Consider the following 27,094-nt stretch of genomic DNA (forward strand, 5'->3'; position numbering starts at 1 on the left):
TTAACTGTAGATCTGAAGATTCCAATGTCTCATCAGGGGACTAGGCCTGCAAGCAAGGCCTACATACAGGGGCAGGCCCTGGCTCTGCTTGCAAGACAGGGGCCTAGATAGCAGAAGCTGACTCATCTGGAGGAGGAGATCTGAGGCTCCTCCCACCAGCAGCATGCTGGCTCTTTTCCACCTGCTTCTCCAGGGCTCTTTGTCTCCTCGTGGCATCCTGTTCTTCTGCTTTAGAAGGCTTTTTGGGAGCAGGGGCCTTCCTTGTCTGCCTACCCCTGGACTTGCCATTAGAAGAAGAGGGACTGTGGCCTCCTTCCTTCTGTGTATCCGCCATCTTGACCTGAAGGATATGGATAATTGTGCCTCAAGAGGGAGAGACTGGTAACTGGGGGTGGGGGTGAGGATTAATGGCTGCAATTAAGCCCCCTTTTCTTTAATCCCAAGGCCCCCTTTTTTATCAAGGTCCCTCTTACCTCTGCCTGGCTGAAGCAGGCCTCCTTGGGCCTAAACGCTGGGCTGCAACCACGCCCTGCCAGTTTTTCCCTACCTTCAGACCGTGGGCTGGCTCATGACTACTTCAACACCTGGAGCAGCCTCCGATCCAGCTCAATAAAGGCCCTGCCTGCTGCAGGGTGCCCTGGGCATGCCACACAATTTCCTGCCTCAGCACTGGTTCTCCTTCACCAGCGCTGGCATCTGTGGCCTATCTCGTTGATTTTCAGGCCAATCTGCCTACTGATATCACAGACCGCTGCCACACTAGGGCCGATGCTGTTAGCACACCATGCTTGGCTAGGGGTGCTGGAAACCCCTTTAGCCAAGCCGCTGGGTCATTCCTAAGGAATGATTACCTGTGGCACTATTCTCTCTGCTCTTGATCATCGATGTGAGGTCTTTTAAAGTGAAAAAACTCCACTTCAGCAAACTGAAAGTGGAGCTCCCAAATAACACGTCCGTCCTGGCTGGGACTGAGTCAAAAGCTGGGACATGGCCAATGGCACAGGGCAGAGCTTAATCAATTAGGCTGACTCAGTCCAATCAGCAAGGACAGGAGTCATCCCCCTCTCACTCACTGGACTCTTGTAGTCACGGAAAGGAGAAAACAATGGTGTGCAAACTTAGAAACAGAGAGTCAAAGCCAAAGTGAAAATAACTGTGTTTTTAAAGAGTTTTTTTTTTACTACATCGATCTGCCTAGTTCATAGCAGAGGCAAGATTTGATCCAAGAATATTCTTGTACACAAGGTCAATTCAGGAGACCATGAATTTGTTACATTAAAAGTGCTACTTTGCATTTTCTATATATACCATAAAGAAGAGCTATATTGACCAGTCCTCCATATTTGCTACAAATGATATAGATAGGCTTGCACTTTCTTAGAATTTCTATACAGTTTTTCTAAATTTTATTATGATTACAACCAAATGATTATATGTGAGAGTGATTCAACCATATCTTAAATGCTATAAGGAAATGGCACATGCTATTTAGGAAGTGAGGACAGAATGGAGAAGGAATAAAAATTAAAAAAAATAATAAGAGCACAGAAAGCAGGGAAAATAATACATGATAGTCTAGGGTAGATTTTGCCAATTAAACTGAAAGACTGTGCCATTGATGCATCAAAAAATGATGGTACAAAAATTAAGCTAAAGAGAAAGGAAATATGGATATATTTGGTTAGAGAAACAACTAATAATACTTTATAAAAGGTACAGTATATATGCAGCCAAAGATAAATGAAAAACAGAAGCTATATAGTTGCCTAACCTTTTTTGATCATAGATGTTTCCTGTTTCTTTCCTCAAAGAATAGGAAATGTAGGAGTTCATCGTATTACTGGAATATTTTGTTGTTTTGCACATCACCTCCAAAACCCTCCCCATTCTTATTATTTCAAACAGCTGTCAGCCAGCTCTTCTCAAAAATCCCAACAGTTAATTAGCAACAAGGCATAGTAAACATGTACAGCATACCACATTTAATTATACTGTAATTTTCTTAAGTTAGAAACTGCACACTATTCAATTTGTGACATTTTTCCTTTCTTAGAAAAAGAAATTTTAGCCTTCCAGTTAAAATTACCATAAGTTTCCTTGACAATTCTAAGACTGTTGAATTGTTTGAACAACCTATTTCACCTTCACAAAATGCAAGTCATGTAAAAAGCTAATAGTTGTAATTTTTGAGGGGAAAAAATTTCTCTACACTATTTGGCAGTATGATAATTGGAAGCAGGTAATGCCTAAGCTTGTTTTTACCTCATGCCTGCAACTTTCTATGGTAGAAGACAGAGGTGGGATTCAGCCGGTTTGGACCGGTTCACGCAAAAATTAAATTTTTGCCCAGTTTGGAGAATCGGCTAATCACACTACTGGCTGGCCCCGTCCCGCCCCTCCCAGTCACTCCTTATCTCGTCTCGCCTGCCTTGGCCATGATATAGCAACTATATTCTGGCTCCCTCCCTCACTTGCCTCGACCACATGGCCCACACGGCGCAGCCCACTTGCCTGCCTTCACCCCAGCCTCCCACACGGCCCAGCTCCCTGCTGAGCCTTCCTTTGCCATTCTCTGCTGTCTCTGATGTGGCCTAGCTACCTGCCTGTCTGGTGAGCCTTCTTTCGCCTCTTTGCCGATGCAAATGGGGCGTTGGTTCTTACCTGATACGCCCCTTCTAGGCGAGCCGCGAGGAGCATCCAGACTGTGGGATGTGCTTCTGAGTCCTCTTCTTTCAGGCTGAGCTTTAGACGAGAAAACGCTCCGCCCCTCCCACGTGGCATCGCGCAGCGTCTCCCCAGTTTTTTGCGATAACGAGAAGAGAAGTTATTGATCCTTTCTAATCTACTATTGGCTCCTTGGCTGAAACAAGAGTCCCCACCAGACGGAGATACTAGGGTGGGGCTGGATGCTCCTCGCGGCTCGCCTAGAAGGGGCGTATCAGGTAAGAACCAACGCCCCATTCTCCCTCAAGCCGCTCGGAGCATCCAGACTGTGGGACATACCAAAGCTTGGCTGTCCTATGGGTGGGACTCCGTCTGGCCCGAAGGCCCCTCCGGATCACTGACAACCCTCTGTAAGACCCGCCGGCCAAAGGAGGCCTCCGCTGAGGCATACGTATCTATCTTGTAATGCCTGATAAACGGGGACGGAGAGGCCCAGGTGGCTGCCCTACAAATGTCAGCGATGGGGGCTTGTGTGGCCCAGGCCGCCGAAGTGGCTGCACTCCTGGTGGAATGGGCAGTTATTCCACCAGGTGCAGGCAGAGAATGGGAAAGGTAACACCTGGCAATGGTCGCCCTGATCCAGCGGCTGATAGTGGAAGGAGAAACCTTGAGCCCTAGCGTCTTGGGTTGAAAGGATAGGAAAAGAGATTCCGACCTTCGTAAGGATTGAGTGCGCTTAATATATATACGCAAGGCCCTTCTAACGTCTAGGGTGTGCCAGAGAACCTCCCTGTTCCCGGAGGGTCTAGGGCAAAAATTTGGTAGAACCAGTTCCTGTGATCTATGGAAGGGCGAGTTAACCTTGGGTAGGAAAGTGGGGTCAGGACGCAGGACGACCCGGTCTGCATGGAACACGCATAGATCGCTCCTGACTGACAGAGCTGCTAATTCCGACACTCGACGAGCAGAAGTGATGGCTACTAGAAAAACTACCTTAAAGGTGAGGAACTGAAGAGATGAATCCCTCAAAGGCTCAAACGGAGGACGTGTAAGAGAAACTAGGACCTTGTTGAGGTCCCATGTGGGAAACCTGTGAACAGTGGGAGGGCACAGGTTGGTGGCACCCTTAAGGAAGGATCTAACCCGGGGGTGATGGGAAAGGGAGCCGTAGTTATCACAGGAGACCACTGTTGAGAGGGCAGAGACTTGCCGTCTCAGGGTGTTAGGTGCAAGCCCCTTGCGAAGGCCTTCCTGAAGAAATTCCAGGATCTGAGCCACGGAGGGAGAGAGAGGGTCAACCTGGGACCCACTACACCACTTGCAGAACCCCTTCCAAGTGGCATCATAAATTCGTGTAGTGGAGGGTCGCCTGGCGGCCAAAATAGTGTCGATGACTTGGCTTGAGAGGTTCTCGCTGGTCAGACGGATCCGCTCAACTTCCAGATGGCTAACTGGAGCCATTGAGGCTCCGGATGTAGAAGGGGCCCCTGAGAGAGGGAGACCCTGTCCGGGGGGATCCGCCATGGGGGCGCTACCGATAAGTTGCGGAGGTCCGCAAACCACGGTCGCCTGGGCCAATAGGGAGCCACCAGGAGAAGGTCTGCCCTCTCCTGAATGAGTTTCTGAATGACTCTGGGCACTAGCGGGAGCGGAGGGAAGGCATATAGGAGCCCTGGGGGCCATGGGCAGCGCAGAGCGTTGTGGTTCTCCGACCCGTGAGACGGATACCGGGAGAAAAACCGTGGAAGTTGTGTGTTGGATGGGGAAGCGAATAGATCCACCAGCGGTAGGCCGAATATCCTGGACGCTTCCTCGAATAGGGATGGATGGAGTCGCCATTCTGCTTGGTCCACCGTGGCCCTGCTCAGCCAGTCCGCCTGGGTATTGTCTATTCCGGAGATGTGTTCGGCTTTTAGTGATAGGAGGTTGGCCTCTGCCCAGCGGCAAAGGCGCTCAGCTTCCTTCATCAGCTGAATGGACTGGGTGCCCCCTTGCCTGTTGATATGGGCCTTGGCCGTGACGTTGTCTGTGAGAACGAGAACGTGACGACTGCGGATCTGGGGGAAGCTGCGCAGAGCCAGATGGACGGCGTGGAGCTCTAGCCAGTTGATGCTGCATCTTTGTTCGGTCGGCGACCATTTGCCTTGTGCCGAGAGTGAGTTGAGATGAGCGCCCCAACCGGATAGACTTGCATCCGTAGTGACGGTGAATCTTTGAGGCTCCGCGAAGAGGTGGCCTCTGTTGATGGCGGGATTGGTCCACCAGAGAAGAGACGTGAGGACCTTTGGAGGGACCTTGACTCTGACCTTCGAGTTGCTTCTTCCGGATCTTTGGAACGGGAGCAGGAACCACTGGAGGGACCTGCTGTGTAAGCGGGCCCAGGGAATAATAGAGATGCATGACACCATTTTGCCCAACAATCTAGAGAGGTCAAGCAAGGCCACCCTCCTAGAACGTCTAATCTGTTTGACCAGGGTTTGAATGCTAAGGAACCTCTCTGGGGAGAGGAAAACTCTCTCTGAGACCGAATCAATTATGGCAGGGGTCCCCAACCGCCGGTCCGCGGACCGGTACCGGGCTGCGGAACAAGCCTTACCGGGCCGCTGGTTGCTGGGCGCCGCCATCTTTTTGGTAAAAAAGCAATTTTTCATCAAAAAGATGGCGGCGCCAGCGCGTGAGCTTTTCCGGGTAGAAAGCCATTTCTACCCGAAAAAGCTCACCAGAAGCGCTGGCGCCGCTCATTTTTGACGAAAAATCACTTCCGTGACGTCACCGGAAGTGATTTTTCGTCAAAAAGATGGCGGCGCCCAGCTGACACCGAACTGCGGAACCGGGCGCGGCGTCGAAAAGGTTGGGGATCCCTGAATTATGGCATCCAAGTGGTTGATTCGGGTGGAAGGGGTAAGTTGGCTCTTTTGCCAATTGACTAGAAACCCGTGTGCCCGTAGGGCTGAGAGGGTGACCCTGGTATCCCTGACTGCCTGGGACTTGGACGGGGATAGAATAAGGATATCGTCCAAGTAGCAGTGGAGGCGGACGGGAATGCTCCTGAGGTGGGCCGCCAGGGCCGCCAGGACCTTGGTGAAGGACCTGGGGGCCGAGGCCAGCCCAAAGGGTAGGGCCACGTATTGATAGTGAAGGCCATTGTAACAGAACCTAAGGAATTTGTGATGAGAGGGCCTGATTGGAATATGGAGGTATGCCTCAGAGAGATCTATGGAGGACAGCCAGTCTCCCCGCCTGGTGCCTAAGAGAATTGATTGCAAGGTGTGCATTTTGAATTTGCGCTGGATAAGGTGACGGTTGAGCCGTTTCAGGTCTAGGATGGCTCTCCAGCCCCCAGAATGTTTGGGCACCACAAAGAGATGGGAGTAAAATCCCTTTCCTCTCTGAGCCGGAGGGACAGATTGAATGGCCTGGATATCAAGCAGGTGATGGATGGCTGCATCCATTAGAGCACGTTTGGTGGGATCCCCTGAGGAGGGGGATGGGAAAAACGATCAGGGGAGTGGATTTGAACTCGAGGGCGAGACCAAACCTTATTGTGTCCCTAACCCATGCATCGGAAGTGGATTTATCCCATTGGGCGGCGAAGTGGCTGAGGCGGCCACCAATGGGGAGGGAGGAAGAGGCTCTACCTTCTGCGGTAGGGCCTTCCTCCCGGTCCCCGAAAGGGTCTCTTATAACCACCCCGCGCCTAGTTCTGTCGCCCGAGTCCGTGCGATCCTGGGATCGGAAGGAAGGGGGTCGGGGGAATCTGGACGGGAAGGGGGTTGGTAGAAAGGGCGGGAAAGCTCCTCCGAAAGGGCTGGGAGCCCCTGGTCTCCGATCTTCGAAAAAGGGAAGGCAAGTACTTCCTCTTACTGCGACCCTCGACCAGCAGGGGTTCGAGGGCCGGGCCAAACAGTTTGTCTCCTGTAATAGGAGCAGTGGCCAGCTTGACCTTATTCTTTACGTCCGCCTGCCAGTGTTTGAGCCATAGCAGGCGACGAGCCGTGACGTGGGACGTGATGGCCCTGGAAGAGAATTTCACCGACTGGTAAGTGGCGTCAGCCGAGAACTCGGCTGCAGCCACTAGCTTTGCAATGTCCTGGTGCGCCCTCAGGTTGGAAGCGGGGACGTGTTCCCTGAGCTGGCGTAGCCAGCGGATAGAGGACCTAGTGAAAAAAGAGGCGGCGGTAGCTGACTTAATGGCCCAGGCGTCGGATAGGTGTGCCCTGCGTAGGGCCAGCTCCACCCGCTTGTCCTCAGGTTTCAAGGCCTCTAGGGCCTCACTAGGTGTGGAGGAGGAAGCTAGACCCACAATGGGGTCATCGACCTCTGGAATGTTCAGGAGGCTGGACAGTGCCGAATCGAGATTAAAGAATCTCTTGTCTTGGCTAGAGGGTGTGGGAGGGGTCCCTGTGGAGGATAGTTGCTTCGCTACCAGATCCACGAATATGGGGGGGGGATGGGATGACCTCCGCTTCAACCACTGGTTGGGTGAAAATGGAGTCTTCTGGGCCCTCTGGGATGGGGGGGAGGTCAGCAGGGGCCTGGGAAAGAAGGCCCGAGACATTCTTGGCCTTAAGGAGGAGGGACTTGAACATGTGCGGTTTGAAGAGCCCCCCAAAGGTGGGTTGGTCAGGAGAAGTGCCCTCGTCCTCGGACATCTCCCCCTCCATGATGTCAGTCTCTAAGGGAGGTTCCTGTAGCGGGAGGATCCCATCTGGGAACCCCCATCCTCCTCCCCGAAGTCCCCAAAGTCCCCTTCCTCCTCAACCTGGGCCCCAATCGGAGGAGGGCTGTCCCTCTGAGAGAGTACCTGCTCAACCGGGGGGACCGGTTGTGGAAGGGATCTGATAGACAAGGAGTCGTGCTCGGAGACTCGAGGAGAGAAGCCTGATCTGGACATGTGCTGTAGTTCCTCTATAACACTCTGGCGGATGGCTGATTCCATCCAAGCCCTGATGTGAGGTGGAACCTCAGATGTAGAAGGTTCATCCTGGCGCAGACCAGCAGCCGTGGGTGTAAAAGTGGCTTCAGGTGTCAGACTAATCGTAGGACCGGGGGTCGGGAGACCCTGGGGCGAACTGCGCCTAGGTAGGGAAGAAAGGCCTGGGGGGGGGAGGTTGAATAGAGGTAGGGGGTGGAGGAGGAGGTAGAGACGGCTCCGATCGGGACTCCCTTGAACGCCTGTCGAACTCTTTTTCTAACGCCTTGTGGCGCCTTAAGGCGTCACGTTGAGAGGCCTTGGAAGGTTCCTTGTCCTTTCTAGAGCCCTTAGGTTCCTTGTCCTGCCTGCGCAAGTAGTGGGACTTTGCCTTAGCCTTCAATGAAGGACGTTTAGAGGAATTGTCGTCTGCCATATTGAATAATAGAGATTAATAAGGGCGGTTGGCTCGCCCAGATCAGGCCTGGATGAGGCCGGGTGAGGATGAGGCTGGCCCGCTCCCCCTTTTGGAATTTTACTTGTACAGAGATAACAGAAAAATACATATATATTTAGATATGTAATCCTGTTTTTGTCCTTTTTTTAGTTATTTTTATTTTCTTTATATCAGCTGAATATCCAGGTACTCCGATATATTTAATATCTAAGAGAAAAAAATTTCTGTACCAAAAAATTATTTCCTTTTTTGTTATTATTCCTTTTGTATTTGAATCAAATATATATTCTATTATAGTTATTTTTTTTTTTTTTTGAATGTATATCTCTCAGTACCGGCCGAATCAGTCGAATAACGCCTGAGGCCTAGAGTTGAAGAGGAGGCCTCTGGCAGCCAGCCTCCAGACAATAGAAGAAAAACCGGAGGGGGCTGCAACTTCGCCCCGAAAGGGCTGCGGGAGGCCAACAAGCACTAACCAAGACTAGCCAGGCAGTTCAAAATGGGCAGCTAGGCTTTAACCCTAGGCCTGGAGTTCCAATTCACCGCAGCTGAATATTAGAGAAAAAAAAATTTTGGCGCCCGACCACGAGGCGGAGCCAAAATGGCGGCCGCGAGCTGAACTGCCGGGACACCTTCGGGACGGAAAGGAAAGGAGGGCTTGGCCGGTCAGCTCGGCGCGCCTAGAGCCCTAGGGGCGAAAGCCCTCCCGGTCGGCGTTTAGGGTGGGGGGGAATCCAGCGAAGGAGCGCGTGCCACGGGCAACGCGAAGGCAGCGACGAGATCAGATAAGGGTGGGGGGGGCGCGTCACGCTAAAAGCGCTGTGAGCCCGCAACTTCGCCCCGAGGACAGGAAAAAATTTTCCTTGAGTCCGGACCCTTTGCGCAGGAGGAGGAAGGAAGGCAAACCTTATTGGGACGGAGAAATGGAGGATTCAGTGAAAACAGCCAAGGAGCTCTTTGAAACGCAGCCTGATTCTTCGAGGCTGAGCAAAAGACTGGGGAGACGCTGCGCGATGCCACGTGGGAGGGGCGGAGCGTTTCCTCGTCTAAAGCTCAGCCTGAAAGAAGAGGACTCAGAAGCACATCCCACAGTCTGGATGCTCCGAGCGGCTCGAGGGAGAACGGCCTATTACAGGACCTCCCTTGGCCTCTAACAGACTGAAATGGAGAGTCCCTGAGCCTGATCCAGCCATCCCGGGCCTTCCTAGGGCTTCCCCGGCCTCTTACAGGCCAAAATGAAGAGTCCCAGGGTCCAATCCAGCCATCCCAGCCCCCCTTTGGGCCTTCCTAGAGCTCCCCCAGCCTGTTAAATCTTAAATGAAGGGTCCCTGAGTTCAATCCAGCTGTCCCATGCCCCCTTCAGGCCTTCCTAGGGCTTCCCTGGACTCTTACAAACCCAAATGGAGGGTTCCTGGGCCCAATCTGCTCTCCCCACCCCATTTCCCACAGCTTTACTGTACTTACTTTTTGAAGAGCTGCAGAAGAGGCTGAGCCACATGGCAGAAAAGCCAAAATGTTTTATTCAGAAGCCAGTGAAGCTATAAGAATGTGAGATGTAAGGAAAACAGCTTTCCCCATCTGAATAAAAGTCTTCGGCTTCTCTGCCATGAGGGTCTGCAGGCTTAGTTTTTACCTAGTCTGGTCAGGCTTAGTTTGGGCCCAGTCTGCTTGCTGCTGACTGGCTAGTTCGAATGAGCAACTTCAAGGATTGAGGGGTGGCAGCCAATCAACAAGAGCCTTGCAGTTCAGCCCGATGAGACAAAGGAAGCAACCTCCCCTTTCATTGGCTGCTGCTGCCTCAATCGCTGAAGCAGGAGGTTGCTGTGGCCCCAGTCCAGGCCTAGGCCTGCTGGCCACATGGCCCCAGCCGAAGTCTTTTACTCAGAAGCTGGCAAAAATGTTTTCCTTAGATTTCATGTTCTTACAGCTTCACCATCATCTGAATAAAACACTTTGGCTTCTCTGCCAGTGGGTCAGCCTCTTCTAGACTTCTGTAAATCTTTTAAAAAGTAAGATCTTCAAAAAGTAAGTAATAAAGTAAATGGCATGATTAACATTTCCATTATTTTCAGTAGGAAGTAAAGGTAATTAAATTAGCATGAATGTAACCTATTAAGGTTATATTTAAAATATTTTATATGTTTAAAATGTCCCTGATTTGCAACTAAATCATTTATGTCTATCCTTTGATTTTTGCACCAAATTGTACATTTTTGTTTTGATAAAAGCAAAGTGAATATTCAGTGAAAATCAATCTGTTTCTTCATAGTAGTTCCTCTCTCACCATCCTCTAAAGCTCTACTCCTTAACTGGTTTTTCTTAATAATTTGTCTATTTAGAACAACATAAAGGAAGCAGAAAAAAAGGCAATAGAATTCCTAAGGGAGCAAAATCCCTACATCTACCGGTATATAATGATGGTCTCTAAAGTGGTCTTATTGCCACAGTAAAAAGCAGTAAAAAAAAAAAAAAACAATGACTTTAAAATACAGCCATTACTGTTTCCAGAATATATACCAGTAGTTGCTAAAATTTTAGAAGGTACCTATGTTAACAGATAGCTGCTTCCATTAGCAGAAGAACAGCTTCCAATATAGGGGGGAATAATCATAAATCCAGCAAGTTTTTATATTTGCTTGAGAGTCTATGAGAAACCTGTTGCTAATGTTAGAATGAGACTTCACTGAACAACTAATATAGTTTTGTCTTCTTGTAGTTCTTGAAATCCATGCCACAGAATTCAATGTTTCAAAGGCATTCATATCATTTTAGCCATTTTTACCTCACATTGCCAGATTTAAACATTTCATGGAAAAGTTTTTTATAATGCTGCTATCAAGCATTGTACATTAGGCTTGTTAAATTTCCTGTTTCTGATGAGATTGCTTTTCTCAATGCTTCAAGTGTATAATGGCTTATTTAGTTATATTAACAGAATAGATATCAGTAAAAATTATATCTTTATAGCAAAAAAAGTAAGTAATCCATGGGAAATGGGGTGGGGAGGAGTAAGTAGAATCTGGGATGCTAGCAAAGCGGGCCCAGTCTGTGCAGGATGGGGGAAAGCAATTATGTGGACCCTAGGGGAGCATGAGGTATCTCAGTGGAGTGGGGGAGGCCTTGAATGGTCTGCTCTACTACTAGGCCCCACAGGCTGTTCCCCATGTGCATTTAAAGATCTGAACATTCGATTAACAATTGCTTAGGGAAAGTAGGGAGTGATCACGTTCATTTAACATGATTCAATCAAAGAAATCTCCAAGTTACAAATGTAATTGGCAGGCTCTATTATATTTGTAACTGGAGGATTACCTGTATAATGAGAGTCATGGGGAAGTCCTGCCTTAGCACCACATGAGTCCCATGTCATGCCCGCCCTGGCCACGCCCTCCCAGTCACATGACCACCCAGCCACACCTACCCAGCTGGTTATTAGGGCAGAGAACTGGTTGTTAAATTATTTGAATCCCACCATTGGTAGAAGACTATAGAAAGTGTACACTAGTTTAAGATAATTTATAAGATTCCGCTGCCAAATATTCACATTATCAAAATATATTTTTCAGAATTAAATATATTTTGTCTTCCATAAAAATCACAAATGAACCACTAACCTGATTAATACTCTTATATTCCTCAAGTACTTTCTACTTTAGTGACCAATCAAATTAACTTCCCAACTCCCAGAATTTGCTATGGCCATTGCTGTAAGGAGTTGAAAGGTGCAAAAATCTGATATAAAAGACCAGATGCTATAGCATTGTCTTTGCTGAGCATAAAGTACCAGGAAACAATGATTAAAACATTGTAAGTAGGACCCAGAGTTCACTCTATTAAACTGAGTAAGTCCAAAGCAGATCCAAGCATTTTCTCCGCCACCCCTGAACCTCACATTTCAGAGACAGATTGTTCAGGAGAATATGTTATATGGATATGTTTTTCTAAGCTGCTCCCTGGAAGAGAAAAAGCAAAAAAGCTGACTTTCTTCCATCATCTTTCCTACGACTCTATTCAGAAGGTCTTTGGTTATTTTTTTTTACTTTGTGGTGGTGGAGGAGGAGGAAGAGGAGGAAAAAAATCCTTTTGTACAAATATTTTTTCTAAAACCTGCTCAGTAGGAAAATTAAGAACTAATCATTTAAAAGTAACGAATTCATTTAGTACAAATGAATGGACTATTTCAGCTTTCATATTTTTTTCATAAAGAAGAGCTAACATATGGAACAGACACAAATGAAATTTGTTTGCTATTATCAATCAATGTAGGGGCAATAGGATTATATGAAAATACTGTATTGTCAGAAGAATACATATATTGTCTCAAATTGTGGATCAATTAAACCTTTTATAAAATGTTTAATGAATATGTGTGTGTGTGTGTGTGTGTGTGTGTGTGTGTATATAAAACAGACAGAAGATATTAGAGACACCAATCAAGCAGAACACAGCAAACTCCGAGACCAATAAACACAGACCAAGACTCCCAACCAATCAGGATGAAGAAAAAACCATTCTGGCACAGCAATAGGCTGCCCCAAATTTAAATCTGAAACCACTGTAAAAGTCTGACTCACAGACGAACACTATACAGAAGCCTGATGATGGCAGATGAGATTCTGCTGAAACGTTGCTACAACTTTAAAAGAACAACTACAATGACGTGGGAAAATACCCGAACAAAGCCGAATGCCAATGCCATTATCTTTGTGAAATCAAAGAATCAAATCTACACATCTAAAATCAATGGTTAGTCCCATGAACTTCTTAAATTCCAAAACCATAAGGGCAAAGGTGTTTTTCCTATTGAATACTTAATATATGATAACAATATATAAAAGGGATTTTTTCAAGAATTTTTGCTGAGTTCAACAAAAACAAAAATGAGACTGCAATATAAACATTTAACACATCCAACTTGATATTAGCCATACAGGCATCTGTTAAACATATGAATTTAGCATGAAGTTATTATATACAAATCATATCTTAATCAGACACTTTCTCTTTAAAAATAAAGAAATTATCTCCATCAACCTTATCTTTATCTTCCACAACATCTGCCAAGATGTCATCTGGATCCAGGATTCCGCCATCTGTGTATTCCAGATGGTGAACATTCACCCAATGTGAAGGATTCTGCAAATGAAACATAAGTATGTTTTCTCATTAATCACTATTTAAGTACACTTCTCTCTATAATATGAAGGTTTTCACACTGTATACCATTATATTTAAGAATATCAAATTCTAAAAAATATAAATGCTGAATACTTGCTGAAAAACAAAGCACAAGTGAAATGAAAATTTAGTATCAGAAAAACAAATCCAACCAATATGAAATCATTGCAGGATTTGTTGTGCAGGAGCCAGTAAAAGAACAATGCAAGGCTTTTATTTAAAAAAAAAACAGGAAAAAGCCCTGCGTAAGACACCTTGCAAACTATGAATTTGTCTGTCTTATGCTAATTTAGAAGAGTGTTAGTGAACAATCATTAATTTAAATATTATTTAAAGTGTCATTCTTTAACCATTTCTAATAAACTTAATCACCGAACCGGTAGTAATACCGGTTGAATCCCACCCCTGGTGTGTGTGTGTGTGTGTGTGTAAAAATTTATAAACATTCAATATCTAAATATGCTGAATTAATTTCTATAAATATATAAGCATACAAACATTCAACCAAGATACACAAGTTCATCTACTTGCCCTAATTTTTCCACCATTCTTTCTTTATTTGCCCTATCAAATACAACTATTTCTGATACAGATTCATAGTATTCTTGGCATAATACAATTTATTACTGAATAATTTGTGTATTCATCCATCATCATCTGTATATTAAAATACAAACATATTGTTGTCCCCAAACAATACACTTCTAACATTACCAGAAGCATTTCTTATACATTAGAGAATGAATGCATAAAATAACCACAGAAATATCTTGTTTTATTCTGTGCTTAGTGTTACCCCATTTGCTAAGCATTCCATTTACATTCATTCATACTCTATCAGCACATGCCACACTTATCACATTCAACAATTCCCTTCCTCCTAAACAACAAATAATACAGTAAACTATCTTTCTCGCATTCATATATTTCTCAGTAACCTTCTGAAGAATAAAGTGTCAGTTGCACATCTTGCTGACCAACATAAAGCCAATTTGCACTTCATAAATTTGGCTCAGTCACCTCTTCTACCTTCCTAATCGGAATTCTGTCAAACATATTTCTAGGCACATTTTACAAACGAATTTCTGCATTCACTCTTACTACATTTCCCCCTACACAGGGTAACAACAATAGCATTCTTTCAATTTTCAGAGACAGATGTTATCTTCATAATAATTTTCTGAACTTCCTCTCATTCCCACCCATCCCTTCGCATCACCCCAAAAAACTTTCCTGGATCACATTCATGCCAAATATGATATTATACATAAATAAATTTGTCTCTGTTTCTTCCATCACCATCATTTACTGAAGCATAACGTGCAATTATCACTAGTACATAGACTCCTACTTTTACATGTACTCACAACAGAAATGACACTAATTCATACTTTCTGATAAACATTTTAGCCTCTTAATATTCATCAATTCTATTCCATATGATAAACCACTTTCATTTAAATATGCTAGTCTTCTTCACCTCCTAGTCTCACACTCAGTATATTTTTTGCATTCAACACTTGTCTTTTACCAAATATTTAGTAAATATTAGTAAATATTTAAAGCCCTGATGGAACAGTGATTAGAATGCAGTATTGCAGGCTAATTCTATCAACTGCCCCCAGTTTGATCCTGACCGGCTCAAAGTTAGTCAACTTTGAGCCTTCCATTCTTCCGAAGTCAGTAAAATTAGCAGCCAGACTGTTTGGGGGCAATATGATGACTACTAAACTACTGAGAGAGTGCTGTAAAGCACTATGGAGCTATATATAAGTCTAAGTGCTATTGCTATGTTCCACATTGTAATCTTTCATATGCCACGGACTTCAACCAAATGATGACAGATGTTTGTCTGAAATGGCATAGGGTTTCCTGCCTGAGGAGGGGAGGAAACCCTATACCATTTCAGATAAACATCATCCATCTATTGGACTAGAAGACCTCCAAGGTCCCTTCCAACTCTGTTATTCTGTTATTCAGTTCAAGAAAAGTTTAAATAGAAATATGAGGAAATATCTCTTCATCAGCATATAATGGCATCTAACAATAAGAACTGAGTGACAACAAGCAATATTGAAGAGAGAAAGAAGTCTCATAGAAATTGTGGATAGCATGCAATCATAATTATAAAATTATAACCAGGCCAGGTATGACTCTATGGTGTACTTTCAATAGTCAATAATCAAACTTTATTAAGCTTAGAACAATGCTTATTTTACTTAAGTATTAAAAGACTAATCTATTGACACTGCAAAATGTGAATGTTCAATACTTTGCAAATGAAAGTTGGGAAATCGGGGTGGAGGGGCTGGCAGGAGGCAAGCTCTGTGAAGATTAGTAGAATCATGGCTATAAGATCAATACTGAGCAGGCTGATGGGAAGGCAGGCTTGTTTTTATTAAGGCAGGCTGTTAATTTTATATTAAATTACATTTTCATTATTTTTTGTTAGAAGGCAAAACATCTCAGTTTATTTTAGTAACATTTTGTACTTCATTTTGGATTTTAGTTATAAAATTGTTTTTTCATAAAATAAAAAAGGAGTGGATTCCATCAGAGATGGAGAGTCATGAGATGATGTAAAAAAAACAATCTTGCCCTAGGTAAATGATGAGAGAAGGATGAAAGATATATTTCAATTCAATGAAGGCCAGAGAACAAACATAAAATTTCAAAACAACCATGAATATTCTGTGACATTATTACTCAAATTTTAATATATATTGCAAATTGAAATATATATTGCTGGCTCATTTGTTTATTTTATTTTTATCCCACCACAAACAAATTTCTCTTGACAACGATACATTTATGCAATTCTAAACTCTAATGTCATTTAGTCTCACTCAGTGGCATCTCCAGAGCAAAGCAAAAAAGGCAAGATCCTAATTTATGTGTATGCCTGGCATTGATGCACATACCCAATAGGTGGGGCTTTTATCTTAATACCACTACCACCCCATAGCCACTGGACGTACTACTATTCCATATAAAAGTTGTCTTTATGTTGAGCATATAAGGATGATGAGAATGATGGAGCTATGGTGGCAAGGTGGTTAAAATGCAGTATTGCAGACTAATTTTGCTGATTGCCAACTGCCAATAGTTCAGTAGTTTGAGGTTGACTCAGCCTTCCATTCTTCCAAGGTCAGTAAAATGAGGACCCAGATTGTTGGGGATAATATGTTGTCTCTGTAAACCACCTAGAGAGGGTTGTAAAGCACTGTGAAGTGGTATATAAGTCTAGGTGCTATAGCTGGACACAAACCTCCAGCTACTTAACCCACCTTGTCAACTATTGCAGGAAACAATAACATGTATAGATTAAGTCACAGGAATTTTTAAACTCTGACTTACATTTCTGGTTACATTTCTTGATAACTAAATTTACAAGAAAATTTACAACAGGTTCACCAATTTTTAAAAAACACTGGCATGGAGAATATCAGGTTTGTACACAAGAATTACATTCAAATTAGAGAGAGATCATAAGAAAAGAGCCACATTAGCCTATGGTAATCAAAAACCAAGAAGATCTCAGTAGCATTTTTCAGATTGAAAAGATATCAAACTCCTTTTAATTTGTGACTCAAATTGGAGGAGGGAAATAGATTGATTATCTGAAATTATCATTCCAGGAAACACTGAATCTTCACTTATTAGAAGTTATGACAAAGAAGAGAATACCCAAAACATGGTCAAAAGCATATATCACACTTGTACCGAAGGAGGATACAGACTCACAGCAAGTTAAAAACTAAAGACCAATATCACTATTAAATTTTGACTATAAATTTTTTGCTTCAATTCTGGCAGAAAGACTGAAAAGATACTTAAACAATTTTATTCACCCTGATCAAAATAGATTTCTGCCGAAGAGACAGATTAAAGATAATATGAGAATAATTTTAGATACACTGGAATACTTTGAGGCACATCCCGAAAAACAAATGGCTCTGATGTTTTTAGATGCACAAAAAGCCTTTGATAATATGAATTGGCATTTTATGCTGTTACAATTGGACCAAATGGGCTTTGGTAAAAAATTTACTCAAGCCATAGAAACGATATATCATAAACAAACTGCAAAGGTTATGATAAATGGAGAGTTAACAGACTTTATAGATATAAGAAAAGGGACCAGACAAGGCTGTCCACTGTCGCCTCTGTTGTTTGTGTTAACACTGGAAGTGCTGAATAGGAACATCAGAGAAGAAAAAGAAATAAAAGGAATGAAAATTAAAAAAGAAGAGTATAAAATACAAGCTTTTGCAGATGACATGGTATTTATATTAGAGGATCCATTGGAGTCTGCACCTAAACTGATAGAAAAGATAGAAGAGTATGGGAAAGTAGCAGGCTTGAAAATAAATAAAGATAAAACAAAGATTTTAGCAAAGAACATGTTAGTAAGACGAAAGAAAGAATTGGAGGAAGTTTTGGGGATCCAGGTCACAAATAAGGTTAAGTATTTAGGGATACACATAACACCAAGATGTAGCACACTTAAGGAGGATAATTATCTTAAACTTAAACAACAGATTGCGACAGACTTGATAAAATGGGAAAATTTACAATTATCACTGATTGGGAAAATATCTACAATTAAGATGAATGTATTGCCTAGAATCTTATACTTATTCCAGACAATTCCAATCAAATTAGGGAAAGAATTTTTTGAAGATTTAAACGAAATAGTGCTAAAATACATTTGGCAGGGGAAGAAAGCGAGATAAAACTTAAATTGCTTACAAGATGCAAGAATAAGAGAAAGATTTGCTTTGCCCAATTGGGAATTATACTACCAAGTGACGAGTCTGATGTGGGTAAAGGAGTGGATAACACAAAAGAATACTAGACTTTTGAATTTAGAAGGACATGACTTGCTGTTAGGGTGGCATGCCTTCCTCTGGTGTAAGGGAACTAAAACGCAGGGGTATTTTAGAAGACATTATATTCGAGAAGCATTGTTTCTAAACTGGGAGAAGATAAAAAAGCAATATTATTTAAAAATTCCACTATGGTTATCTACTATTGAAGCTTTTTCCTATCCAATAATATATAAAAAGGAACAAACAGTTAGATATGGTGAGATATTGAATGAAAAGGGTGAACTTAAATCTATGCAAGCGTTGGATGAACAAGGTGTAAAAATGAATTGGTTTTCATATTTGCAAATACAATCTAAATTTGATAAAGATGTTAAAACAGAAGGTATCTATGATAAGTTGACTGATTTAGATAAAATTTTGACAGGTACTGATGAAAGTAATCAAAAAACTTTATGGACATTTGCTAGAATTTAAATTAGAGGAAGAACAAGTAAAAGAAACGATGATTGCTTGGGGGGGGGAATTTTGGACATGGGATTGATTTAGAAAACTGTGGTCTCAAAATTATAAAATGACAATGTCAACAGCTTATAAAGAAAATTTGTATAAGATGTTTTACAGGTGGCATCTACCCCCGACGAGACTTGCGAGAATGTTTAAGAGTAAATCGGATAAATGTTGGAAATGTCATCAGATACCTGGTTCATATTACCATACGTGGTGGACATGCTCGGATGCAAAAAGATATTGGACTATAATTCACACATGGTTGGAAAAAATGACAAAACAACACATAGACTTAAACCTGAGATATTTTTATTGGGAATTGTACCAGAAATATATTGTAAAGAATTGAAATATTTGATTGTAAATATTTGTAAATATTTAATAGCAGCTAGGATTGTATTGTGGCGGCAACCAGGTGAGGAGCACAAAGACAAGTGTGTCTTGCCTACAATCAAGCATGGTGGTTGGAATGTAATGGTCTGGGGCTGCATGAGTGCTGCGGGCATTGGGGAGCTACAGTTCATTGAGGGAACCATGAATACCAACATGTACAGTGACATACTGAAGCAGAGCATGATCCCCTCCCTTCAGAGACTGGGCCACTGGGCAGTATTCCAACATGATAACGACCTCAAACACACCTCCAAAATGACCAGTGCCTTGCTTAAGAAGCTGAGGGTAAAGGTGATGGACTGGCCAAGCAAGTCTGTAGAGCTAAACCCTATTGAGCATCTGTGGTGCATTCTAAAATGGAAGGTGAAGGTGCGCAAGGTCCACCAGCTTCGTGATGTCATCACGGAGGAGTGAAGGAGGATTCCAGTGGCAACCTGTGAAGCTCTGGTGATGTCAGATCCGTATATCTGTCATTTCTTCAATGAATGAAGAAAAGCGGGGGGAGACTGATAAAGATATCCTTCTTGATGTAACCTGAATATATTTAATCTTATATCGAATTTGTATAACCTACACATGATACAATGGAGAGATGAAACGCAGATGGCCGGAGCCTATCACCTCTGAGAGAGACAGCCAGGAGATGAAGAGACCATAAAAATTCCACAGTGAGATGTGTCCTGGGAAACTCTGAAAAAGATCGTTCTAAAAAGGGGGTGGGGGGAATTAACATGTTGGCTCTTTGTTTTACTGAATACACATCAGGATAAGGGGAGGGGTTTTAAACTCCCTTATCTATCTCTACATGACTGAGAGACCTTAGACGTTGCTTTTGACCCCCTACATGAATTGTCTCATCTCAATAAAGGATTCCTTTTGATACATTGTCAGAAGTTCATTCTAGTTGATTGAATGGGAAAAGTTCTGTAGCCTGACAGGTGAACTCTATGCCCAAGAGGGTTAAAGCAGTGCTGGAAAAGAATGGTGGCCACACAAAATATTGACACTTTGGGCCCAATTTGGACATTATCACTTAGGGGTGTACTCACTTTTGTTGCCAGCAGCCTAGACATTAATAGTTGTGTGTTGCATTATTTTGAGGGGACAGCACATTTACACTGTTATACAAGCTGTATACTCACTACTTTACATTGTAGCCAAGTGTCATTTCTTCAGTGTTGTCACATGAAAAAATATACTTAAATATTTACAAAATGTGAGGGGGTGTACTCACTTCTATGATATACTGTATAAGTTTTGTTTGTGCATCATAACAAATCATGTTTCCATTTGGCTGGGTATGACAATCTGAGTTCTGGTTTGTTTTTCTATGGCTGCCCAGCTCCCTTTTCCTGCCGCTCAGCAGCCTCTGCTCGAACCGCCCAGGCTCCGCACAGGTGTCCGGCTGGGGCTGTCAGGAGTTGCTACCGCCGGCGTGGCTCCGCACGACTCCAGTCCCGCATTGCCTTGGGAAGGGAAAGGCAAAACCGGGAGCTGCTGCGCCTGAGCCTCTGGTGCCGCTGCTGCTGTTGCAAAGCGCTGCCGCGGCTCTTTTTGCCTTTCCCTTCCCGAGGCAACGTGGGACTGGAGCCGCGCTGGCAGTAGCAACTCCTGACTCAGGGGGCCTCCGAGGGGAGGGGAAGGAGAAGAGGGGGGGAAAGGGGGGGTGGGCGATTTCCAAAAAAATTGGAATTCTGATTTTAATCGGAAGAATATCATGTCTGCTGAAGTTGCCACACTCCTGGTGGAGTGAGCCATGATACCCCTAGGCACTTGAAGGGCCTGTGCCTGGTATGCCTTGGAAATGGCCGCCCTTATCCAACGGCCTATGGTGGTTGAGGGTACCTTGAGCCCTTGTGACTTTGGTTGAAAGGATATAAACAGGGCCTCGGATTTACGGAAGGTCTGAGTACGCTTAATATAGATCCGCAGGGCACGTCTGACGTCTAAAGTGTGCCATAGTCTCTCCTTTTCATGAGTTGGGGGTCTGGGTGAAGAAGGGGGCCTTGAGACAGGGAGATCCTGTCTGCTGGGATCCTCCAGGGAGGGGCTACAGATAAGCTGCGGAGGTCCGCGAACCAAGAGCGGCGGGGCCAATAGGGAGCTACGAGAAGCAATTCTGCTCTCTCGTGGAGTACCTTTTCAAGGACTCTGGGCACCAGCGCCAGAGGAGGGGAGGCGTAAAGGAGGCCCGAGGGCCACGGGCATCGAAGGGCGTTGTGATTCTCCACCCCTAGGGACGGGAATCTCAAAACGAACCTTGGGAGTTGGGTATTGAGGGGGGAGGCAAGCAGGTCTACTGCTGGCAGGCCGAATATTGCTGTCGCCTCCCTGAACAGGGCTGGGTGGAGGCGCCACTCCGCCTGGTCTATGGTGGCCCTGCTCAACCAGTCTGCTCGGGTGTTGTCGATACCCGAAATGTGGTCTGCCCTGAGTGAAAGGAGGTGAGACTGCCCACCGACAGAGGCGCTCGGTCTCCCTCATTAGGCGTAATGACTGAGTGCCCCCCTGCTTTTTGACATGAGCTTTGGCTGTTATGTTGTCGGTGAGAATGAGAACGTGGCAGCCCTGTACCTGAGGGAGCAAACTGCGGAGGGCCAGGTGGATGGCGCGAAGCTCTAACCAGTTTATGTTGCACATCCTTTCTGTTGCTGACCATCTGCCCTGCGCTGTGAGGGACTGTAGATGGGCGCCCCATCTGGACAGACTGGCGTCTGTGGTGACGGTGAGTCTTGGGGGCTCCTTGAGGAGGCAGCCCTTGTTGATCGACGCCTTGCTCCACCAAAGGAGGGAGGTGAGAACCCTTGGTGAGACCTTGACCTTGCACCTTGAGTTGCTCGATCCGGCTCTTTGGTACGGGAGCAGAAACCACTGGAGGGATCTGGAGTGGAAACGGGCCCAGGGAATAACGGAAATACAAGATATCATTTTTCCTAACAACTTGGTTAGTTCGAGTAGGGGGACCCTCTTAAGTCGTCTGATGAGTTTAACTGATTGATGAATGCTGAGTATTCTCTCCGGAGAGATGAATACCCTCCCTTTGACCGTGTCTATTATAGTCCCCAGGTGAGATATCCTGGTGGAAGGGGCCAATTGGCTTTTCTTCCAATTGATGAGGAACCTGTGTTCCTGGAGAGCGGTGAGGGCAATTTGGGTATCCCTGACGGCTTGTTCCCTGGAAGAGGATAGGATGAAGATATCATCCAGGTAACAGTGGAGTCGCACCGGGATGGTTCTGAGGTGGGCAGCCAGGGCGGCCAGGACCTTGGTGAAGGTTCTGGGGGCAGAGGCCAACCCGAATGGGAGGGCCACATATTGGAAGTGGAGGTTATTGTAGCTAAAGCGCAGAAATTTGGAGTGGGAGGGTCGAATTGGGATGTGTAAATATGCCTCAGAGAGGTCAATGGATGACAACCAGTCTCCCTGTCTAAAACCTAGGAGGATGGATTATAGCGTGTTCATTTTGAATTTGCGGTATACAAGATGGCGGTTTAGCCGCTTTAAGTCCAAAATCGCCCTCCATCCCCCTGAGTGTTTGGGCACCACAAATAAGTGGGAGTAGAATCCCTGTCCCCTTTGGGACGGAGGAACGGGCTGGATGGCCTGTATGTCAAGTAGGTGCTGAATTGCTGAATCCATGAGGTTGCGTTTGGTGTGGTTCTTGGAGAGGGGACATGTCATGTAGAAATCGGGGGGATAGAGAGGAACTTGAGGGCAAGGCCAAACCTGATGGTGTCCCTGACCCAGGCGTCCAAAGTGGAGGAGTCCCACTGGTTGGCGAAGTTTTTAAGTCGCCCGCCAATGGGAATTAAGTCAGGTGGCTTATCTGGAGCGCCGGAAGGGCTTGTTGCCAGAGCCACGAAAAGGCCTCTTGAAGTTACCGCCTCTCCTGTGCCTATCAAAGGGGTCGGACCTGTCCTGGGGCTGTCCCGAACCAAAGGCTTTGGTACCTGGGAGGGAAGGGGGGTTGGGGATAGGGACGAAAGGGGGCCCTCCGAAAGGGCTGCAGGGATCTGGGTTCTGACTTACGGGTGAGGGATGGGAGGAATTTCTTTTTGTTCCTTCCTTCGACTAGGAGAGGATCCAGGGATGGTCCGAACAGTTTATTTTCCACGAGGGGGGCAGAGGCTAGTTTCACCTTGTTCTTGAGATCTGCCTGCCAGTGCCTGAGCCAGAGCAGGCGGCGGGCCGAGACGTGGGAGGAAATGGTGCGGGAGGAGAATTTTACCGAGTGAAAGGTGGCGTCTGCTGAGAACTCGGCCGCGGACGTAATTTTGGCAATGTCCTGATGGGCATGGATATTGGAGGTCGGGACATGTTGCTTAAGCTGGCGAAGCCAGCGAATGGATGACCTGATGAAGAAGGAAGCGGCCGTGGCTGCTCTGATCGCCCATGCGTCCGACTGGTGAGCTCGCCGTAAGGCCAGCTCCGACCGCTTCTCCTCCGGCCTCAGAGCCTCTAAAGGGTCACTGAGGGCGGAGGAAGAGGCCAGGCCCACGACGGGCTCATCAACCTCCGGGGTGCTCAGCAGGTTGGAGAGCTCTGGGTCAAGGTTGAAGAACTTTTTTTTTTTAAAACAGACTTTATTCAGTTTTCACATTAAAAACAAAAATCTCTTTTTAGTGGACAACATATTTCCGGGTCATCATCTTTACATACAAATATGACAGAAATTATACATTGATATATGCATACTTAATTCTATTATTACCTTTTCCATTCCAAATTTTCAGTAAGGAGAGAAACAAACACATTAATTCTAGCCTCTTTCATTAATTTCAATCAATTTTGTTTCATTTCAATTATTTCAAATATAATCCTTTAGTATTTGTTTTTAAACATAAAGATAAACAATATATATTTGCCTAATAAATAATAATAAGGTTTAATTCTAAATTCTTTCATTAATCCCAATCTAAACATTTTTAAATTTCATTTCAATTATTTCAAGTATAATCCTTAATATTTATTTTAAAAATAAAAATAAACAATATATATTTGCCTAATAGTGGTAATAATGAAGTTACCAATGTCTCTCCTTGCTTTTAATAATCTATATTAAACTTATTAAGCTTATTAATTTAGCTGGTTCTTTAGTCTGTCACATTCCCTTTCCATTACACTTTTTTTTATAAATTCTAAATTAATACAGATCTTAACACACCCACACAAAAAGAAAAAAGAACAAGTATAAGTTTCCCCTCTTTTACTATTTTGAGTGTGACACCTTAATGATTAGAATATACCTTTATTCCCTCATCTTAATTCCCAATAAACCATTAGTCATTACATCTTCTCAATTGGATTCCACAGCATATTTCCCCCCCTTTAATAAGAGTTATCAGTATCTATATTACCCTATTTTCTAAATATTTTTAATTGCAGAAATATTCTTATTACCCCTTGTCACCCTGCAGAATCCCCCTTTTAATTCATCAACCATTATCTCTGAAAAGGCAATTTCTTTTCAACATTTTACTAGTTCTGTGTTTCTCTCTTTCACATGCGTGTTTCTTACTGCTTCTCCTCCCCCTCTCTTGCCCATGTCTTTTCTCATTCTTTCTGCATTTCCTGACTTCACAAGTATTCCTTCTTTTAATTGTAAAGAAACAATTTCCTTTCAACATTTTACTAGTTCTGTGTTTCTCTCTTTCACATGCGTGTTTCTTACTGCTTCTCCTCCCTCTCTTTTCCCCATAACCTTTCTCATTCCAATTTATCTCCTTAATATCTTCCCTTCCCCTTTTCTGCTGAATCTTCCTGCCTTTTCTAACTTCACAATTATTCCCTTTTAATTGCTTTCTTGAAATTCAACTTTTTAACCTTCCTTCTTTCCCCACTTCTTTGTAACGTTCTTTGTGTTAATTGTCCATTCAAAATGTCTTCTCCTTGAGTCAGTTCCTGCTCCTCTGAGAATCTTTCTTCTTGTTCTTCAATCGCCATTTCCATTTTTTCTAGCACAGAGCAAAGTGATTCGCCTCTTTCCTGTAGTAATTCTCTCATATTTTTAAGTTCCATTTTTAAATCCCAGAGAGATATCATCATTCTTATATTTTATGATCCTTAAAGTCCACAAAAAGAAACCACTTTTACTTTCCTTCTTTCTTCTTTCAATTTTTTAAAGTTCTCAGCTATTCCAGTCCAGGGTTTAAACCAAAAACATCAATCAGTCCCACAAACAATCTTTCCTTCCTTGCTTTTTCCTTTATTCTGGTTCTACTTTCACTTTCTAAAATTCTTACTTTGTTTCAATATTTCTGTAATGTTATATCCATATCAGTTCATTCAAAAACAAAATGTTTTCCTTTTTATTTGAACTAAATTTTTATCAAAAGGTGACACTCTCCATTATACGAAGTCTTCACTTCCCCCCCCCTGTATTTTTATTTAAGGTTTTTCGAACCTCAATATTCCAACACAATCCAGTCTCCAATTTGTAAACTTTATTATTATTATTCTTTGACAATCTTAAGTCCAGCTTTAATTTTATACTTGATTATTCCCAAATTATTTTAGTCCAATTTCATAAAATCTTTAATTCCAGCTTCTTCCTTTCCCGGTTCGAAGCCCCATTTAGCTGACAAAAATATTTTCCTTTTTTTCTCTGTCTCTTTGTAATTTCGCCGCTCACTTTTCTTTTCTTAAAAGTTCTATGTTACCTTAATCCCGGGGTACTTTTATTTGGTTATGTTGCCCAGTTGTCCCGGTTCAGATGTTATCCACCTCTTTCTTCCCTCCTGCACAACTCTTAGTCAAGCTGAGTCATCCTCTTCGGGATGGCCATTTTAGACCATCGCTGCAGTCGTCTTCCGGAGGAAAAAAAAAACAAGCCCAGGGGGGAGAGATGCGGCTCCCCACAAACAGGCTTGTTGCTTCCTCTTACTCCGCTGCCCCTCCAAGGCAGTTTCAGCCCCTAATCAGGATGATTGGGGCTCTCCGACGAAAGAGCACGAACGATAGCCGCAGAGAGTTGCGATCTACCACCCGTCGGCGAGGAGGCTCCGCCTTCCAAGGTTGAAGAACTTTTTATCGTGGGCCGAGGGGGCCGGGGGGGCAGCTGAGGAGGCCAGTTGCTTGGACACCAGGTCCAGGAAGATGGGGGGGGTTGGGATGACCTCGGCCTCCACCACCGGCTGTTTAAACATGGAGTCCTCTGGTCCTTCCGGAACCAAAGGAGTAGGATCAGAGGGGCTCTGAGTAGTTAGACCCGAGATGTTCCTGGCTTTGTAGAGGAGGGATTTGAATAGCTGGGGCTTGAAGAGCCCTACAAAAGCGGGTTGGTCGGGGGTGAGCCCTTCGTCCTCGGACATCTCCGCCTCTGATGGTTCTGAGTCCGGAAGGGGTTCGTTGTATTGTAAGGACCCCAGGTCAAATTGTTCCTCCTCCTCCTCCCTGCACAAATCTAGGTCCCCTTCCGCCGCCTCCTCGTCCTCCCTGACTGAGGGGGAAACCTCCCCCTGGAGAGGTACCTGATCATGAGACGGTTGCGGAATGAGTGGGAATGATCTTACGGATTCGGTGGCCTGCGGCGGCAACCCCGGTCTGGCCATCTGCTGCATTCCTTCCGCAATTCCCTGGCGGATAGCCATCTCCATCCAGGCTCTGAGCTGCTCCGGAACCGCCTGAAGGAAAGGTTCCTCCTGGCGCAGGCCGGCGGCCATGGGCGTGAAGGTAGCCTCTGGAGTTTGCCTGGCTGGTGTTCCAGGGGCCTGGTGCCCTTGAGAGGGCGAGCTGTGCCTGGATAGGGAAGAAAAAGCTGCAGGGGGGAGGGCAGAGGAAGAAGAAGTGGCTGGTGCTGGAGGCACTGATCCTGCCTGTCTGGTGCGTTTGTCTATTTCTTTTTCTAGTGCCTTGTGTCGTCTTAGGGCGTCCCTTTGGGAGGCTTTGGAGGCCTCCTTAGCCTGGCTGCGCAGGTGGTGGGTTTTTGATTTGGCCTTTAAGGAAGGGCCTCTTGAGGGATTGCCTTCTGCCATTTTTGATAATTGAGGAAGATAAAGGATCAGATATGAGGCGGTTGGCGCGCCTAGGGGTCGACCTACAACGAAGGCCGGGAGCCCTGGGAAATTCTTTTGCGCCCCGTTTATTAATCGTTTATGATTAATCTGTTTGTCTTATTTGTTCTTGTTTCTTTGTATTTTTATTTTATTTTAT

The 27,094-nt window shown here is 44.6% G+C and overlaps 2 protein-coding genes across 5 annotated transcripts in view; both read right to left on the reverse strand.

The window, feature by feature from the left end:
• PARD3B (par-3 family cell polarity regulator beta) overlaps positions 1-27,094 on the reverse strand; it is a 926,621-nt gene that overhangs the window by 841,532 nt on the left and 57,995 nt on the right. For 3 of the 4 annotated variants that reach the window (XM_087949489.1, XM_087949488.1, XM_026673207.2), the window contains exon 2: positions 13,068-13,169. In XM_087949489.1, coding sequence (XP_087805615.1) covers positions 13,068-13,169 — 102 coding nt within the window. Of the gene's footprint in view, positions 1-13,067; positions 13,170-27,094 lie in introns of those variants that run through there. The other variant, XM_087949490.1, reaches the window with a different exon arrangement.
• LOC148133093 (uncharacterized) lies at positions 20,925-27,039 on the reverse strand. The gene is made up of 2 exons (XM_087949485.1): positions 26,455-27,039; positions 20,925-21,824 (listed from the first exon to the last, which is right to left on the reverse strand). The coding sequence occupies exons 1-2, from the start codon at positions 26,914-26,916 to the stop codon at positions 21,327-21,329; spliced, it is 960 nt and encodes a 319-aa protein (XP_087805611.1). The 5' UTR covers positions 26,917-27,039; the 3' UTR covers positions 20,925-21,326.

The sequence above is a fragment of the Notechis scutatus genome, chromosome 1 (assembly GCF_049901735.1).
Source record: "Notechis scutatus isolate UNSWTSFEM ecotype Mainland chromosome 1, rNotScu1.2, whole genome shotgun sequence".
Taxonomy (NCBI): Eukaryota; Metazoa; Chordata; class Lepidosauria; order Squamata; family Elapidae; genus Notechis; species Notechis scutatus.

What these genes read in the sequence shown, in the direction of transcription:
- LOC148133093 (XM_087949485.1), bottom strand. Translation starts at nt 26,916, where the DNA reads ATGGCAGAAGGCAATCCCTCAAGAGGCCCTTCCTTAAAGGCCAAATCA. An exon ending in CGCCGCAGGCCACCGAATCC is followed by an intron (nt 21,825 to 26,454) that starts GTAAGATCATTC and finishes TTTCCACTCCAG; the next exon opens with ATCCCTCCAGTGGTTTCTGC.